At 30.3% G+C, this 20,571-nt stretch overlaps 2 protein-coding genes across 3 annotated transcripts in view; both read right to left on the bottom strand.

The window, feature by feature from the left end:
- Positions 1-739: 739 nt before the first annotated feature.
- LOC134249356 (uncharacterized) overlaps positions 740-20,571 on the bottom strand; it is a 57,864-nt gene continuing 38,032 nt past the window's right edge. The window contains exons 8-10 of one of the 2 annotated variants that reach the window (XM_062731806.1): positions 1,248-1,318; positions 1,105-1,159; positions 740-886 (exon numbers count right to left, since the gene is read on the bottom strand). In XM_062731806.1, the coding sequence (XP_062587790.1) occupies positions 876-886; positions 1,105-1,159; positions 1,248-1,318 (137 nt within the window). In that variant the 3' untranslated portion in view covers positions 740-875. Of the gene's footprint in view, positions 887-1,104; positions 1,160-1,247; positions 1,325-20,571 lie in introns of both variants that reach the window. The other variant, XM_062731750.1, reaches the window with a different exon arrangement.
- LOC134249520 (uncharacterized) lies at positions 18,003-20,385 on the bottom strand. The gene has a single exon (XM_062731888.1). It carries the CDS (start codon positions 20,130-20,132, stop codon positions 18,003-18,005), a length of 2,130 nt encoding a protein of 709 aa, XP_062587872.1. The 5' UTR covers positions 20,133-20,385.

Genomic DNA, 20,571 nt, shown 5'->3' on the forward strand with positions numbered 1-20,571 from the left:
TGGCACTATTTTTAGCACAGGGGCATGTGGAGAGTCATTATTTATAATACAGGATGTCAGTGGACTTTTTATTCTTATTACATGCATCTATTAGAACTGTTTAATAAAGGCTAAATTAGACACCATGCATTGTGTAAAATTTTGACAATATCGAAATTTTGAATAAATACATGTATGTGACCTGGTGTTTGCATTTAATAACAAAATAAAGTTTCATAACAAAATAAAGTGACTCCATGGTATGTCTCTTAACTAGTAAGAGCTCCCGGGTTCGAATCCCGAACGATACATATTTTTTTTGTTGAAATACTTTTCTATTAAACGATAATATTCAGCATGTGAAATGAAAAAGATATGATGTCTGGCTTTCACACACTCATAAAATCATCATTACAGTGTGATAAATATTTTATATAAAAAAGAATCTTCTATACACATAATAACGAAGAACGACCCCCCCCCCCCCCCCCCCCCCCCCCCCCCGACTGAATGTGTTAAGTTATTTAATGTATACATGTGTATTGAAGCAATTAAAAAATGCCAATATTGTTATAGCTGAAGATCCGTGAAGACGGAAGACCTTAACTAGAAAGTCTGCTGTTGCAAGCATAACATCATGTTTTATTTTATAAAAAGGTAGATGTTACTTATCAATAAACTTTTGATGCCGAAAATAAAATACTATAGTATATAGAATGGAAAAACTTCTGTGATGTTGATATTTATTTTTAGTCATAGTTTTAGCATTCTGAACATCATCATTTTGTTTTCATTTTTTCAAAAAAGTAATTATCTTTCTTGGATGACCAACTACAAGGTTGTTTTTAACAAATCGAAATCGATTCTCCTTCACTTTGTAAGCAGCTGTTTCTTCCTTATTTACCCCCTAGAATAAATAATAAAAATAAGATTATTATGTGAATACTTAACAAAGGCCTGAAAATTGTGACGGTTTTGTTTTTAATGGTTTAAACTTGATAAATAAACTATCCATTATTCTATATGATTGTGTATATTTCAAAGTGGATTCAAAATGTACATTGAAAAAATAACAAGTAATTTTTTTCTTTAAATTTACTTACAGTTATAGTTTACTTTACTTACAGCGAACACAGTAGTCTAAAAATCCACACCTATACCCACGTGGACAGTGATGATCCTTCAAATAAGATATAAATTTCTACATCGATAATATCACGTATACTTTCAAACAAATTTCAAATCTTAATATCACCATCTTGTCTTACACCTCTACAAGAGATTATAACATGTTGAGTAGGTTTCACGGTTGGTTTTGGTGTAGTGGTTGGCCATGGATCTAAACCTATAAAGAAACAAGAAAACATTGATGTAACCGTCAATTGTAAACATTAGTTGCTTAAAATATTAAAATCATACACATGGGAAATAAATAAAGTAAAAAATGAGTCAAATTGATCATCAAACCGCATTTTGCAACAATTTCGTCAAAACCGGATGGATGTTAAATCTAAAAAAAGTTTTGTGAATTTAACACAATAAAAATTTCACATACAGTCGTTACCGCAAAATATTGAAACAGAAAAATAATTATAACTTTCGACAAATAATTTCCAATGAAAATATTTTGCGGTAACAAGTGTGCTCATGAAAAAAAAATAAAATAAAATAAAGTAAAAAATGTTGAAACCACCATATTTGTCTTTGTCTTTTATACAAACTTTAAAGGATCAATTAGAAAGGTGTATATATTGATTATGTAAATAAAAACGCATGTATTGTCAACTGAGGCGCCGTCGTCTGAATGTTGGAATAAATATGATGGCTTCAGTCTAAAAACATATCCGTTAAAAATGCTGATTTATCGACAGTTCTTTTTCCAGAATTAGATTGATTTACAGACAAGTACAACTTTCAACTTACTATATGTATCACTATCGCAAATATAAACTTTCATGTCAATTATTAATGACTGTGAAGAGTATAAGAAATTAGAGTTTCTAAACTTTGTTATCAAGAATGTAAATGACAATGGTTCCATCTTTCAAGTCAATTGTTATTGCAATAAATTTATAAAGGATGATTCACAGTTGTACATGATTGTGCGTCATCATAGTTTGCAGTCATTGGTAATATGCAGGGAAAAATAAAACGTATTTTTTGACGCTTTGTTAGATATTCATTTAATAGAAACGGGAAATTATCTATAATTAAAAAATATAACAACTCTATTCAACGTAGAGCTCGCGTTTGCATACAATACATATATTTTTATAAGTATCACATGTAACAGCAATACGGTATATATTAATTAATCATTTTATTTTTTATTTCAAAACCTAAAAAAAAAACATTCATTTCACTACATAAAACCCGCGTAGATAATTTTTATGCACTTGCATAACGTGAAAAATAATTTTTAGCTTTCTTCAAAAGTATATTATGAAGAAGTGCATGGTTTCAATTTTGTTTTCAGAGACAACAGCTGAATTAAAAATATATGAACCTATACAGTGTTTATTATTATTTATAAAAGAACATCAATTCATATATCATTCTTTTGCCACTATAGTGTTTCTCACATCAAATATTGATTATTCTGTATTTTAATTTTCAAAATTGCCCTTGCATCATTATGGCTTAAGTGGGGGGAGGGGGAAACAGTGCATTTTTCTGAAAATCGCAAAATTAGTAGTTTATCACTTATGAAATGCTTTTAAGTTCATTACATACAATTATATGAGCATTATTGTGAAAAAAAAAACTATAATTCAAAGTTATATAATTTACATTTTCTTAAAAAAATATTTTTTTGAGCTTTGTCATCGTCCTTTGTATAAGCCTTTCTTTTTTGAAATTGTTTACGACAATAAATGTGTTTTCATTTAAAAATGTGCTGTCTATAAAATTTTATAGAACTTTAGTAAAAAATGTATTAGTAAAATGTTAATGTCTGTACTTAATTGAACTTCACTTTTTATTTTGACAAATATTTATAAGAATTACGTACGCATGGAAAAACATAAACCTGAAATTAATGGATAATCAAGCAATTTTTAATAAAATTATTATAAGTGATAACAATGTATTAACAACACAATCCATACATAAATAATTTTTACTGGATTAAAAACCGATTTGGTTCGCGAAAAAACGTCTTTTGTGCGCGAATTTCGCGGTTGCGCTTGCCTGTGAAAATTTATAAACAGACAAACCATTGCAAAGTTATTAAAAATTTCAAAAAACTTTTAAATAAAATCTATGATTTGTGGATTTTTCTTTAGATAGATAAGATGATTCTAATTAAATATTTTAAAATTCATTTAAATCATGAACAATTTAAAGCGGTTTTAACGGTTTTTAAAATTGGTTATTGCCAACTCTTGCCCAGTCTAAAAAAAAACAAAAAAAAAAAAAACAACAAACTATAAAATAATTTTTAGCATGTTATATATTCCATACGCAGACGATACATGGATATGATTTGTGCACACACTAAAGGCATATATTTCTGCCGGTTTCCTATTGACGAAATTAAATACACTTTAGATTTTTTTCTGTGCGACTTTTCAGTGCATTAAAATTTTTTTCTTTATGTTTTAGTCATAAGTGAGCTATTTCATTGCATGGCAAACACAAATTTAAAACCGGGTATTACTGGAAAACATGTAATTACCCAGCAAAAACGTTACACCGCTTTAAACTTTATCCATTTTTCAAGTAAACATTAGTTGCTTAAAATATTAAAATCATACACATGCATCACCTATATTCAAAAATATGTTTCACTTAAAGAATACAAAACTCATAGCAAATTTAAAAGGCATCAATTTGGGAGTAGTTCACACCATTTTAAAGAAACAGCTGACAGTAAAAAAAAAATACTCAATGGTCACTCTATGTTTTGAAAAATGAGTGAAAACGTATAAGAATATATAAACAATTATTTTTAAAAAATTAGAAATTGTAGTTATCAATGTTTGCCTAAAATTCAAACAGATAATTTAACTTAAATCCATTGCTTTAAAACATTTTTACAATAAGATTGATTATATATTGTTTAACGTCCCTTTCGAGAATTTTTCACTCATATGGAGAAGTCACCGTATGCCGTGCGAAGGGCTTCAAATTTAGACCTATACTCGGCACTCAGGCCATTGAGCAGTGAGGGATCCTTATCGTGCCTACGCGTATCGTGACACAGGAAGTACATTTTAAGGTCATATCCGAAAGACTCGTGACTTTCACTTCTAGTGGTGAGTGCTTGGCGAAGGAACAGTCACTACCTATGTTCACGTCCTATGTATGACGCAGCGCCGCGAACGAGAATCGATCACACCCCCCCCCCCCCCACCCCCCGATCACGAAGCGAACGCTCTACCACACACTTCTTGAATATATTTTGCACATTGCTCTTGAATTTTTTCCTTTACTACTGTCAATATCTTAGTGAGGAGTAAAGAAAGATTCTTGGTTAAATATTTACTGGAACCCACAATGTATCTTTGTTTCTGAGGATTCTTATTAAGTTTCGGAATCCATGGTAGCTCAAATTCATTTTGATTCTTCGAGATATTAAACATATTGAAAAAAAGACATATGATTTTGAAGAATTTCTTTCTTTGAAAGGGGACTATGAGTATAAGTTGGATTACCACTTTTAAAATAAAATCCAAGTTCTTCTAATATACAATTTACATAACATGTATAATGAGCCTTACAAAGGAAGATAATGTCGTTACCTGCTTTGTCAGCAGGGACCAGTACGTACTCATCATGTAATATATCTTATTCTTTTTTTCACTTCTGCATTATTGAATACAGAAAGAAATATGGTTTTCATATTGCCTTCGAATCTTTAAATGCGCGATGAACAATAAACAAGAAAAACCAAAAACAAAAAAACAAAAACAAAAACAAAAAACAAAAACAAAAAACAAGAAATAAAAAAAGTTTTGATCCTTCACTAAGAGGAAAAGAAACACTTTTTACAGATTTTTTGCTCAAATCTTATGGTATATTGGAAGCTTTTAAAACTAAAATAATTGTTACAGTAATGTTGTTAGAAAAGTTCGCGGACAGATTGCTTTACGGAAAATCTATTGTGTACTGTGAAATGTGACCTATGTCTAATTAAATTCCCATCTTTTGTTTATTGGTATGTAAAAAATCAGGTCCATTTACTGAAACTTTGAAAATCTACAACGATTTTACTATGCGGTCATAGGATTCACGGAGTAATCACTTGACGCTAGTGACGTGACAACCAGATTTTAAACCCGTTTTTTCTACTTAAAAATTAAATATCAATATCGAGACATGTTACTTTTCTTTTATAATGTCTTAAGTGTTATTCGGATATTAGCGAGGTCTTAAAATGAACGTCTACGGAGTTAAGCGATCATGATCAGGTTTGGAAACAATGCAAAATCCCTAGACGCAACTTTCATCCGATAAATGGGGTTACTGAGGTATCGCATGAAAGTTGATAATAAAAAATGTTAATCCTTCCATTCTTATGAAGCTACTACCAATTGAATATTACGTGTAGACAATTTCTAGCAGCGTATAGAAGCACTTTGTTTATTTTTTGACATTTTCTTTATTACACACACAAATTTAGTAGCTCGGTGCTCCATGACGTTCAATGACGCTCCCATTCTTGGCTTTCATTTTACGCGTTGATTATATATAAATGGCTTTAAAACATTCATACACCATCCAATTCAATTCAAAATTTCACCATGTGATGTTTCATGAATACTGTAGCGGCAGAAAAAAATGTCATAATTCTTTTTGCGCTACAACTGTCTATTTTTTTATTTCATTAAAAAGTCTATGTACAGTGTATTATGAACTTTAAAAAATGTAGCATGCTCCGTGAAGCATGTTTTATCAAAATAATATAGCTGTATATTTTTTAATTATCACCGGAAAACACCAAATCTTTGTATATTTATTGGAAAAAAGTTAAAGTTTTTATCTGAAGAGTTTAAACGGTTTCATGGAAATAGCGCGCTCACAATAGAACTTGTCCGCGAACTTTCTAACAACCCTCATATGTGGAAAATCATACTCACTTGATATATTTTAAAACTTTAGTTCCATATTACTAATTTAACTTATATTTGAAAATTTCTGGTAGGCTTTGATTGTGTAAAATTAATAACTAAATTCACTGTTCTGTAATAATTTAGAGAAGAAGAAAAGAAGATATTTCCACAAGCCACCATTCCGCCCCCAAAAAATAGTCCCTGCTAGATTTCAAACTGTATATATTTAAAGTGGTACAATTGAGATTAGGAAAGAAAAAAATTGAGCTTTTAAAACTCTCATATCTAAATATATATGATATATAAGCTATTGTACTTTTTTTATTTCATCTAGACAGAAACCAGACAAGAATACCACATTAAGATATTGTCAATTTTCCATTTAAAAATGTCTGATTCATGAGTGGAAATGGCGGAGACCAATTTGTCTGGAACAAACCAAAAAGTAATCTCTAAGTAATACATAGTCAGATCTAATCTGCTGTTTATGAGAAATATATAATTGTAATAAATTTGTGTATCTGTTCACTTGCAAAAGATTGTTTTCGCAATGAAATTATTTTTGATTAAGTGTGGATGCTAAACAAAAACGAGAAAAAAAGTTTTGAAAGATGTCAAATCTTTCCAAATTAATTGTTTTACAATATTTTTTTTTAATTAACGACATGCCTACAATCCAATATAATAATACTTGAAGGAATATTTCTGCTAGTACTCAACAGTCATTGTTTTGGACGTTTCGGATATTTCTAGCTATTAACTTGCCAAATCTTTCCGTTGCTTTGTTTGATAATTATCTTGTTATTAATTATATTTAAACATTTATACATATGACACATATAAATAACATCTTAGCTTTATTTTAAAGTAGATATATTCATTTATATAATTGAAAAAAAAACGCCTTTTTGAAACTTATATTTGAATTTTTTTGCTGTAGATATTATAACAAAATATCCATTAGATATACATGTATTTACAAAATATTGATTTGAAATTTAAATGTCATGGAAGATCTAGAAATATGAATATAATAATTTTGATATGCAACAATACGTATGCATGGAATATAATAGCGATATACGCGTGCTAGTATTTCTGAGGAAAAAGTTAAAATATTATTCTTCAACTAACGTCAGGTACGCTGGGATTCTAACGCCAAAAAATGTCATTTCGAATTTTGTGACGGCATATACATGGTTACATAAAAAGTATTGTGTTCAATAATGCATAATCATAATTAAATATGATTAGAGATAAGGCGAATTTTTTCGCTGATATTTCGTAATGTAATAAAATAAATTATCAAGTACTAGTAAATGAAAGAAATTTAAGGTATTATAAAACACGATAAATAGGAAATAAACCACAAGATATACAGGTTTTGATTGAATTGATTTGAATTTTATTGCCATGTTATTGTTAAATTCTGATTTGTTTCATACTCACTCCAAGGCTTGCACATTCCATTCACACAAATTTGATCCCAGTGACAAACCTAGGTTTGAAAATACAAATATTTTAATAATATTATCAAAGTTATGTTAATGTATATCGGAAAAAATATATATAAATATATTTTTTTTATTTCAAAAGGAATAAAATTTATAGTCATTTTATTTAACATATTATTCGGTTTTTTTCGCGTACATAATTGAGTTATTGAGGAATTATACCTTTTTTACAAAATTAGTAGCTGAGTTTGAGATTTTATTCAGTTAATAGATATACATACTGGAGGGCATATCTGCGATCTTGCACCGACACTTGATAATGTTAATAACAGGATACTCAAATGAACAATCATATCTGCTCAAATAAAGGCACTAAAGCTAGAAAATTCAAAAATATGCTATTTTAAATGTTTTCTTTAGAAATTTTTTATCCAGCACCATTGGACCAATACTTGAACAGTTTACACATAGATGAATGAATGATTGTCTTCTTTATTTATAATAATGCTTCAAACTGCGTGTTGAAGCATCACGTAAAGAAAATGGGTCCTGGAAGATTTTACCTCTGAATTAGAAATTGATAAGGAAGAAAAAGATTTTTATAAAGATGACTCTTGCTTGAGATTCTACACTATACGTATTCTTACATATTTAGTAAGAAGAATGACTTAAACATACTTTTTACATTTATGAGAAGATATACATGAACAAGAAAGCAGTCAGTAAGACCAAAGTTAGGAGCACAATTTGGAATCAAAATTATTGCAGTGCATACTTTTTAAAGTTAATATGAAGGTAAAATAAAATATCCAGTTTTTGTTTCATTATAATTTAAATCTGATAAAGGTATTGTATCACGATTCTGTAAAGAACTGTACAGAGAAGATGAATAATACAAATTAACTGTAGGCTCTAGCATACAAAATAAAATTATAGTTGACTGTTTATTTAACTATAGTTAATACTAGTACAAACGTTGATTTTTGATTCACTATGAAGCTTCACGTACTAACTTTGCAAGCTATTTTAATCTTAAAATATATATAATTCAGTATTCTAGTAAATAATGTCATATTTTCGAAATAATACATAACTATTCGAGAAATAGATAAATACTGTAAATTTGAAAGTATGAGAAAGAGATCATAAACTACACAAAAGGTTTTTTGTTCAGGTACTAAAAGTAAAGTTTTACCTCTCTGTACACAATCACGCAAGGTTACAAATAAACTGAAAAGACTGAAGGTATTTATATCTTATTCAATTTCTAAAAATAAAACGACATACAAAATAAAGTTGATGCATCGTACATAATTCCATTTAGGTTTTGATTAATCACATTAATAATCAGGTTATTGACAATTAGTTCTCTGGTTTTTCCAATTTCATTCGTAAATATATGTACAAATTGAGCCCTGAAAACATCTTTAGTATGCGTTTTTAAAAAAATAAACCCAGTTCTGGTCGGATTTTCAGTTACATGATTAAAAAATAGAATTTATTTTCAATATGTGGGAATTTTTTATGGGTTGACCTAAATATAAGCGTAAAACACACATAAAAACATTAAGATGGTTTTTCATTCTTTGTAGATAGACTGGAATATCAAAAGGTGTTATTCTTATTGCACGTGTAACAAAAATAAGGTATTCGTCGTATGCATATTATATGTACCAGTACTTTTTTGTATACGTTATTACACAATTAAAATAACAAAAAATACAGTTTTTCATTGTAATCAATTTGAATGTCCAAAGTTTTAATGTATGCACAATTTTTACGTTTTACTTTTTCATTTAAAAATGTATTTACTAGTATTCTATTTTCATTGTTTAACTGATTTTATAACGAAAAAAAATGTTCTTATAACTTTCATAAAACATGCCCCAACGTCTTATTTTCGACGAAATACCTCGGTATATTGTAACTTTTTAAAAATATATATATGTTCTGAAATATTACAATGCATGATGTCAATATAAACAATGATTTTTTAATATGATTAAAGTCATTGAAATTCTGTAAGACAATTTATAATCTGCATCTTAAAGAGCAATAGACTCCAACACGTTATACGTTGATATAATGACGATGCTAGCAAATACAATCTATCATTAAGTCAAATGCTGATTTACGTTATCCATGCTAAATGTTCGGCTATCATTCATATTCCGAATATCCGTTATTACGTGATTATGTCAAGGATCACAAGGCCGGTTTGACCTGTCGGCAATGGATGCTCACTCCTCCATGGCACCTGATCCCACCTCTGATTTTCCTGGAAGTCTGTGTTTGCTCTGCTTGGGATTATTTTTGATTGAATAGACTTTGAGCTTGAATATTGTTTGTTTTCTCCATTTTGAAAGATTCTCTATATTTCTTTGAAATATAAATTTAATATTTCCTCAATTATGCTTACTTGATCAAAAATTAACTTGATATCACTTCTTTAGTGTGAAAAGTACCTTTCTTCTATACAGCAAAGATATTTAATTTTTGGAAGAAAAACGTGTTTATGTGATTTATCTTTTAAAGATTATATTTTTAGTTCTATGAAAATTTAAGAAGAAATAATATACGTCTTCGTATTTACTAGGAAGGACAGTAACTCCAAACAATAAAATGCATTTTTTAGTAAAAAAAAAAAAATAATGAAGTAAAGTTTTCTTTTATTTCATATGGATAATATTTGTGTAGTGTTTAAATATTTGGCGTACATTGTCAGATTATTGACTTTTGTTCCTATGTTTTACCGAATGAATTAGATACAATCCATTGTTAAACATCTGATTAAAGATATGTAAATATTATTGTGTCAGTGTACATCTTTGAACGATGATTTTTTTTTTTATTGTGAGTTTTGATTTTTTTTTTTTTTTTGGATAATATCATTTAAACTTGTCATTAATTATCCTTGAGTAAGAGTATGCAAATTACTTTATTTACCGCAATAGGCACGCCCTTTTTCAATGGTTGATTATTGAAAAATAATGATAATTTTACGGTTTGATTCTTTTAAATCTAAAAATTATGAAGCCAAATAAAAATAAATTATAGTTTATTGATTACAGTCAATTTTGACATGAAAATATGGAGATAACGAACAGTATTCTAAATCAAATGCACCTTTTTGCAATTGAAATTGGAGCAGAGCAAACATGGACGTCCGACTACCAAAGGTGGGATCAGGTCCCATGGATGTAAGCAGCAAACATGGACCGTCACTACCTGCAAATTCGTGTGACTTGTCATGAGTCTCTGGAACCATTTGAGCTATTGCAATGAAATGGATGAGCATTCCTTGCCGACCGTCACACCTGCCGTGTGCTTCTTGTCATGATCGGGAAAATAGCGGATAACCCCGTCGACAATTCAGTGTGAATATAGTGTTCTAACAGTAAGAATGAAAAAAGTCAGTATTTGAATTTATAATAAAGTCTTTGCTGACAACGTCATTGTATCGACCATACAACTTACGAAATTATGATTTTAAACGAGCAGTGTGCCATCTATTCCAAAAAACTTTTTACTAGAAAGACTGCAAAGTGCAAAAAATTAAAATAAGTAGCCATTACAACAAATTGTTTTTAAAAATTACAAATGAGTCACGCGCTATCAACCCATGGTTTTTCCAAGGGTTATTCTATACTGCAAAATACTGATTTATTAGCACAGTTTTCTAGCAACCTGCAGCTGTAATAAATCAAATAAAATGAATTTCTTTTTTCTGGTTCTAGATTTTTATCTTCAATTTTGTAAAATACGTCAGTGTATAGTATAAATCTTTTGGAAAATATCACGTGGAATGTGTTTATCAATTAAACAAAAATGATGTCCTGATCAAGATCACCGATTTTCAAAAACTTCCAAAACAAACAATTACAATTTACTATCTTTATCAGTAATTGGCCGTACTTATCATTACTAGTAGTTTAATATAAAACATTTTAACCAAAAGTTCATGCAATTACACACTTTTGATATCTTAATTTAGTGACCTATTGTTTCCATTTATTTAAAGATAGATAGCTAGAAAAATCAAATTTTATATTTGTCGGGGAATCGAGGGAATATTTGTTGACGAGTTTTTAAATTCTCCTCAAATTTATTAGAAATTATATTGTACAAAAACACATACAAAACCTATTTTGATATTTATTTCGCATATATGTATGGCACGCCTAAGTCACAAAAATGAGCTAAACATACTTTCGCAGTCGATAAAGTAGGTTTATCGGTTGTAAACCATACAGACTGTAAACTATAATTAACTAGAAAACTGACCAGTTAGCAAGTGCCCCGCTGCAGGGTAGAAATATAAGGGCGCAGCTCAATGAATGAGAGTTTTACTTGATTACATTTTTTTAAATATATATGAAGATTATCAGTAAAAACTGTATTTTCAAATTTTCAAGATAATTCCTGAATGTCAAAAAAACCTGTAAATAGTAACCTTGTATTTACATAAAACAGGGAAAACCTCATGTCTTATTAAAAAAAACTAAATGCGTATTTAAAAAAGATTAAAGCAGGTGTTTTATGAAATGCAAGCCTGCAGTGAATGCAAACATAACCCAGGGTTCATCTTCGCTAGCCAAGGGTTTTTGATACGCTACTCTCCTCATGAACCCTTGGCATACCAAGGGATTAATTCTACTGCTCAAAATACTTTTCTTATGAAGTTTTCAATAAGAACTTTTTTTAAATCTGAGAGAATGGGGTTTTTCTGATTACCTGTTGAAATTAACGTCATTAAGGCAGAAAAAAAAAATAGTGTAAAGTATAAATCAACTTTATATCAAGAGGTTTGTTTTATCACGTTAAACAAAAAATGCTTCAAGACATGATTTTCAAACAGCTGCTTCTTCAATAACAAATGGAACTTACAATTTACTTGCCTTGTAATTTGCAAAATTATAGTAGTTTAATATAAAGACATTTGCACCAAAAGTTCATGAAATTGACACACTTTTGAATATCTTAATTGTTTGACAATATCTATGTGGTTTTTTCCCAGGTCTTTAAAGATCTAGCTGGAAAAATCAAATGGGAATATTTGCGCTCCGTTAATATGCAGACCTATTTTTTGTTTTTATTCAATCTCCTCAAATTTATGCAAAATCTTGTACAAAAAAAACAAAACCTTGCTGTGATATTCATTTCGACCATATATGTATCACGACCTAAGTCAAAACAATGGTAAACATCCTTTCGCTAGTCGATACGATATATCCAGGAGAGCTTGTAAACAAAAAAGATACCACAGACTGTAAATCTGTTTCATAATTGGATATTTTACTTGAAAAAGACCGTTAATGGTAACCCCGACCAGGTTATATGATAAAGGACGACTTTAATTTAATTTCTACGTCAACTTCCTTTTTTTGCAGCAATATATATATCACATGAATCTTTGTTTACATGTATATTTCGGTTTTCGATACGCAAGATTACCTACGTAAAAATTTGTAAAACGAGGTAAATTATTGACAAGTAATTACAAAAATACCAAAGTCTCGAAAACATTCGTTTAAAGTTTATTAAATACAAACCTTAAAGCAAATAAACTTAAAGATGCCGACTGGCGTTTTTCATACCAATTGTTAGTCCATTTTTTATACACTGAATTGACGACAGAATATCCGTTATTTACGATCATGACAATAATTAACGGGTTTGGTTTAAACAATCAGGGGATTTTACGGTGAATTAAGTCAAAAAATTATTACGTGATCTCTCAGGTACGCACACCTCTGATTGTTTTTAAAAAGATTAAATCAAGAGTTTTTTTTTGTTTAAGAAGCAATAATTGAGTTATGTTTATTTATTATTTAGTACAAATTGTTTTATGGATTCTTAATCACATATGTAGAAGATATTGGGTGACTCCATATAATATTCATAAATTGCAAATAATCTTAATGATATAGTTAATATATACTTGATTTTAGAATTAAAAATAAACACACGCAAATATGGTCATTTACAAAATACAATCGCTGATTAATTGGTCGACCAATCTTGAAAAAAAAACCAACTTCTATGAACACCGTATGCCTAGGGTTCATTAGGAATCCTTATTTCAGAAATGTGGCTACAGAGAGCTCAAAATTGACCTTTACTTCAAAACAAAGTTCATTTGCAGACAAAGGTATTCATTAATCTTCAATGTGACAGATAAAGATAAGCTGTAATGATTTTCTGCTTTTGGAAGGTTAATTTATCCCAAAGGACAAATTCTACAGCTCTCTGAAAGTTTACAATGGTTTTATTCTAAAAGTTTTTTATGGGGTTATTTCTTCACATGTTAAAATTAACAGCATCACTCCAGCTCCAAACAAAAAAAAATAAGAAAGAAACTTAAATCAAACTTTTATGTAAATTTACTTTATAACAACCATTTACCAAATTTGAAGGTGATTGAACAGACCATAAAAAAAAGATATTAGAAATAAATAAATTTTAAAAAATTAATTAAGATTTTTACATTAATTAAAAATTATTAAAACTTCAAATCCTTGCTATGACACAAGCACTTTATAAATTTTATTTTATTCATAGTTAGTCTATGAAAATCAGCACTTGTTTATATAAACTGAAAATATTAATTCAAATTGCAGAAAATTCAGAGTAAACTATGGTTTAGCAAAACAAACACACAATATATTGTCAGTATCGTCCAGTTTGTGACAGACTATGATTAACTATGTTGAATCGTAAACATCTTAAAAATAACAACATAAGAATATGTTTACAAAAAATGTGTAACCAAAACTATATTTGTACACAACAAGATTCTGAATTGCACACACAATTTATATCTGAGAGAAATTATTTTTCAAGATATTTAATATTTCTCATTATACAAAAATTTCATATTTTTCAAAAGGACTAAGAATAAAGTTAAAACAATCAAAGTTGTGTCAATCAAATTTTAAATAACTTTAAAATAAAATTTGTTTTTTTTTTATTAGTATTGCCCTGTGTTGAATTATTTGTATATTAGTGAAATTATGCATATTAACCCCATCTGTGACGTGAAGGTGATTTAAATATTTGGCCAGTCGCTATATAAGGTGATGTCAGGTTTGTCTTGTAGCGCATGGTTTTCCTTACCAGGAAATTGTTTTGCAAAATTCCATGGAAGGTCTAGGTGCACACGTGGTAACTGAATCTCCAATCAGGGATAAAGTGTAATTTACTTACATTTGGTTTTTTAAAAAGTAATGCAGTATTATGTTAATTGAGCTTATTCTATTTTTATCCACAGAAAGTATTTTTGAAATATATACAGAAATTATGCAAAATTTTACCACGTGCACATGCCGTGAGTTTAATAAAGTAATGATAGTTTATTACTCAGACTTGGATAATTTACATTGTATTATTATTTTGCTTTATAAGCGGTGTGATACATGTTAGACTTTAAAACTGTATGTTTAAACAATATATTGTACCTGCAACATTTACATGTATATCTTTGTGCAAACTAAGTATGAAATTTCTAAAACGAGGTAAATTATTCAAGCAAGTTATTATGTCTCGTTTAAAGTCATTATTTCGTAAGAGTTCTATGGTCGATTCAATGACATTGTCAGCAAATACAACTTATCATTGAGTCAAATGCTGACTGACGTTTTTCATACCTATTGTTAGTCCATTATTTATACATTGAATTGACGACGGATTTTCCGTTATTTCACGATCATGACAATGAGCATACGGTGGGTGTGACCGGTCAGCAGGGGATGCTCACTCCTCCATGGCACCTGATCCCACCTCTGATGTTTCGGAGGTCCGTGTTTGCTCTGCTCCTATTTTGTATTGTTTTATAGACTTCGATATTGAATACTGTTCGTTATCTCCATATCCTTCATTAAATAGTAATTTAAAAAAATCTTAATGATATCTTAATACATATCTTGATTTTAGAATTCAATAAAATTATCATAAATCATTGTGTACAGTATTTTAACCAAAATAAAGTATGAATATTATTTTAAATTCATATTTCAGAGAATGTACTTAAACATCATTCAAAAAATTGACCTTTAGCTGCTTCAAAACATAAAGTTCTTTTATAATATTTGCAGACACAAGTGTGTGTGTACAGTTATTAAAATCATTTTTAAAACAATGTGAAATCAGATAAAGATAATGCTAATACCAAGAGACTTTCTTCATGTGGAAGGTTAATTAATTCATATTTCAGAGAAGGATTCAAAATTGCTTTACAACCTTGCCAGTATTATCAAATGGATAATCATTCTTCATGCAGTTAATTATCTTTCAAATTGCCCATATCATTCTAGCAGTTATCTATGCATATTCTATATGCATAGTTAAGGAATCTACCCCACCACCCCAGCTCCAAACCACAAGAAATAGAGAACCAAACTTAGCATCAAAATTTGCATTTATGCTTACTGAACTACCATACCAAATTTGAACTTGATTGGGCAACCATAAAAAAAAGTTGTTAGAAAAAAACAGAAAATTTGTGGACGGAAGAATGACAGAAGGACAGACAGAGTGATTACTATAGGGCACCCGCAAATCCTTGCGGGGCCCTAACAACGTTGATCTATATTTTACATTTGTAAACCATAGTTAATCTATGTTTCAGAACCGTAAACTATACTTAACACTGAAAACACTCATTTGCGATTGCAAAACATAGATTATCTGATAAATACAGTTTCACGATTTGTAAACTATGGTTTACAACATTTAGCTACAGTTAACGATCTGATAAATATAGTTTAACGATTTGTGAAACTATGATTAACTATAATTAATAACTCTTAACTAGAATTCACGATTGTAAATTATAGTTTACAGACGTGAATCTATGTTTATCAACAAAATCCATTGTTTACGTTTTATTACAGACAGAAAAACTTAGATGAGCATTAGTAAACTATAGTTAACATTTAAATAAAGTTTTACAGTGAGATTAAAACTATAGTTGACGAATTGTTATCTATAGTTCACGGTTTGATAACTATAGTTTACAATCGAAAAAACCTAGTTTATCAACTGTTTAACTATGTTTAGCTCATTTTTGTGAATTCGGCGTGCCATATATATGTCTACTCTTCTGTTTAAAGTTGTCAACCTCCTCGATAAATAAAGGTTAGGGAGGTCGAAAAATGTGAACTTAATGAAAATAGTTAAATACACTTTTAAAAGGCACCTCTGTATACCAGTGCAAATTGTTTTGTTTTGTTTTGTTTTTTGTTTTTTTTTTTTTGACATTAAGAAAAACATAAAAACACATATTGTATAAAAGTGTTAATATTGAGCTTACTGCAGTATCTATTTAATTTTCACCATATAGTATGTATTATTATATTGCAAAACATAGATTATCTGATAAATACAGTTTCACAATTTGTAAACTATGGTTTACAACACTTAGCTACAGTTAACGATCTGATAAATATAGTTTCACGATTTGTGAAACTATGATTAACTATAATTAATATGTATTATTATATTCAAAATTCTTCAAATGTACTGAAATAGCTGTAAGCAGTTTGAACAATCAATATGTACCTCTCTTCGGTTTTTTAAGCAGCTTAGAAATTCAAATGAATTAAAGATAAGTATAACTGAATAAACATATCTTTCATTTGTTTGCTCCCACCATGCAGTGTTTTTAAATACGTTTTACCCTTCGATAATTTTTTGCAATATTGTGTATTTCAGAGGAGGAATCTTGTCAGCGGCCTATGCCCCAAAAGGAGTAGCAGGCATAAGTACGTAAGTGAGTAGGTAAGTAAGTATTTCAAAATCGTAGGAAACATCCATTGATTCCTTTTCAAATCTTGATAATTTACCATTACAGTTAGTACAAATGTGGATTCTCCATTCACAATCATTTAGAAAATGTGCATTATACGTATATATAATATGTTTGTCATAAATTGCTTTGCCATGCATGTTCGGAATAATGTGCGATTTGCATCTTATATATACAATAATATATATATATATTTTTAATTTTCCACATTATAGTATATTATATCATTTCATTATTAGACACTTTAGTGTCCCAAAATATTACTCTATATTTTTTTGCTTTTTATTTTCAAAATCTAATACTCGTATTCTTCTATGAAATACACATACATTGTCTAGTATATAGGTACAAGGCATGGCAATCGATTAATGTTTTGTTACCGGTAATAGCTGTTTATTTTTCGGACCGAGTAACGGGTTAATTGAACACTAAAAAATTGTTAAAATACAGTTAATACACCAGTACGTGTACACTCAGATTTTATCATGTATTTTCTCAAAAAGCAATGTGTAAAAAGATTTTAAATTCTTACATGTATTATACTTTTTTGTAATTTTTAAAAAGTGCTGAAACCAGGTGAAAAATAAGTAATCTTCAACAGCACTTTTCTGTTAATTAATATTCTTCTGAAATAGATTAAATATACTCCTTACACGGTAGGTAAATTACATGTTTATAAGAGTTCAGTTTTATATACTAGTAACAAAAGCCTTAAATCAAGAGTCTCAGCATTACTGCCACGCTCAACAAATTAGACTGTACGGAATCCCATTCACTGCAGTGCTCTTCTCTCCACGTCAAATGCTTCTTATGCCAGTAAGCCAAATAGTGATTCTGATAAGCTTTGTCAAATCGGTCCAGTTTGGTTTCTAGTATTGCTATCATTGTGTAAAGCAGATACAACGCAGCATCGTGGGTCAACGTAAGAATACTCTGTAGTGCCTCTTTGTGCATTTTTACACTATACATGTCATTTATCTTAGAATAACACAAAGCCTTCAAAAAAATGGAATAGGGTTGAGGAGGAAAAGAAATAAATGCAGATGCATCTTTCATTAGAAGAATTTCAAACGCTATTTCCTTCGGATGAATTGGCATCGTCCGAAACACTTCAAAATCGTACGAAACTGCCATTGAGGCTTTTTGAATTCTTGATAAATTACCATTACAGAAATTGGCAATGTATTCCTCGCCCATTTCATTTGGATACCTCGAGCTTACATAGAGAACACCTCGATTGTCATCTATGAAAACTTCATATTGTCGGATAATTTTCAAAGCATCGCGATAGTTTCCCATACAGTAATAAGCCGTTGCTAAAGTTAGCCTTCCTCTACTTATATCTGCTGAATTTGTAAGTTTCACCAAGCCAAGTGCCCGTCTGATTTGTCCGTACCGAAAACGTGCACATCTACGAGTGTCATTCAGACCTTTATAAAGAAAGATCATAGCAATGTGTTGTAGAATTTTATACATGTAGAGGGTGACGGTATCATGCATTAAGGTATCCAGTTGCGATCCCTCTGCAAGTAAAAGGCCCACTGCATTGAAAAACTCTTTATCAAGACCTCTGAAGTTTGGGTGACCCTGAACAATGGATTCCAAATGAGAGAAGAATGCGCCATCTTCGATATCTTCCTTTGGTGTACTAGAATCATTCCGTGTTTGAAAACCCAATAGTCTGAAATCCTCGTCCGGGTCAGAGATATAAGATTCGCACGGGGCCTCTAGAATCTGTAGTCTTACTCTTTGAAGAGAGGCTTTCAAGTTGTTTAGGGATGGACAGGTCAAGAGGCACCTCCAACCCTCTCCATACAGCTCTGACAAATGAATAAAAAGGGATTCACGCTCCACTTCATCTAGCTTGCCAAGAAACATATTGTTTTCTCTTACAAAATAGTTAGGACAATATCCATTGGAAACCCAGGAAATAAGTCGTTTGAAGCACATTTCTATACAAGAAACTAAGCGTTCTTGTTTCCACCATTCTTTTGGTGTTTCTTCAATACACCAAAATAAAAGCGTTTTCATGAAATACGAACACAAAACGTTTCGGGTCTCCCGGAATGCCTCTTTGACTAAAAGTTTGAATATGCCATAAACCAAAAACTGTGTATCATTAAATGTATAAACTAATCGCTTTTCTGCGACTGAAAATGAAAATCGCCAGGACATGGAGTCAACACACCAAAGTCCTTTTCCGTCAATGAATTTACGACCAATGGGCACCACATGGCATCCTTTATTGTATATTTCCCTCACTAAGTGACGCTCTGGCCATCCATGTTGCCTTCTTCTGTGGTACCATTCCATTCCATCAGAGGGCCAGTGCGGGCAGCTTAAACAGTGTGCGTCGTCTTGCTCCGTTCCATGCTGCGCCACTGTCTTTACACAGGGCCCATGCCTTTCCTGGTTTTCTCCTACATGAGATTCTATATACACACTACTTGATATGTACAACGTTCCACATTCACGTACCACTGCCAGTCGCAAGTGTTGTTCTGCTTTGTGTGGCGTGAGCAATATTAATTTTGCATATCCCCTTTGAATATCTGCGTACTTGTCGATTTTGATGGCACAGAACTTATTGGGTATTTTTTCTGGAGTTTCTGATACCATCGCAGTTTTATCTATATACATCCTATCAACGTCTATTCCACGCATGCGGAACCCCTCGGCCCAACTCCCGGTCTTAACAACCTCCACGTTTCTTCCATAATAATGAATGTCCGACAAAATATCATCCACACGCCTATTCAACCTTTGAACTGGCAAAAAACCAACTGGGTTTAATAAACTGTCCGCCAAAAGTCGGCATAAATGGTCGTCATCTTCCCACATTGTTATCAAATAGTAATCCAGAAGATGATTTATTTTGCTGTATTATAAATGCTGTGGTTCAGAAAACCCAAATAATAATCATATAACATAAGAGGTGCTAACCTTCTACATCAAAAATTCTGATCGAAAGAGGAAGAGGAAGCTCTTGTATTATACATGTATGTCCTTGTTGTAGAAGAATATGACTATGCCCTCTTCCTGTCACTGAAATTATTTTGGCGTAAAGTCTGACGCATCTGCGGAAGAACTAATTTTATTTGTCTCTAAAATGCATGCTGTTATCCTGAACATCTTCTGTACCATTTCCAATTATTTTATGTTCTATATTAAAATTATTGGGAAAATTAAAGAAGAAACTTCACTTGTAACAGTGTACATGTATTTATTTTTTATTTTAAAAAAATTAAGTACAGATATCATTAGATGCGTTGGGAATACA

The sequence above is a fragment of the Saccostrea cucullata genome, unplaced genomic scaffold (genome assembly GCF_032062105.1).
Source record: "Saccostrea cucullata isolate Sc308-1 unplaced genomic scaffold, CSIRO_AGI_Scuc_v1 ctg5947, whole genome shotgun sequence".
NCBI classification, from domain to species: Eukaryota; Metazoa; Mollusca; class Bivalvia; order Ostreida; family Ostreidae; genus Saccostrea; species Saccostrea cuccullata.

Excerpts from the sequence above, each read along its gene's own strand:
- LOC134249520 (XM_062731888.1), bottom strand. The coding sequence starts at position 20,132 with ATGTGGGAAGATGACGACCATTTATGCCGACTTTTGGCGGACAGTTTA.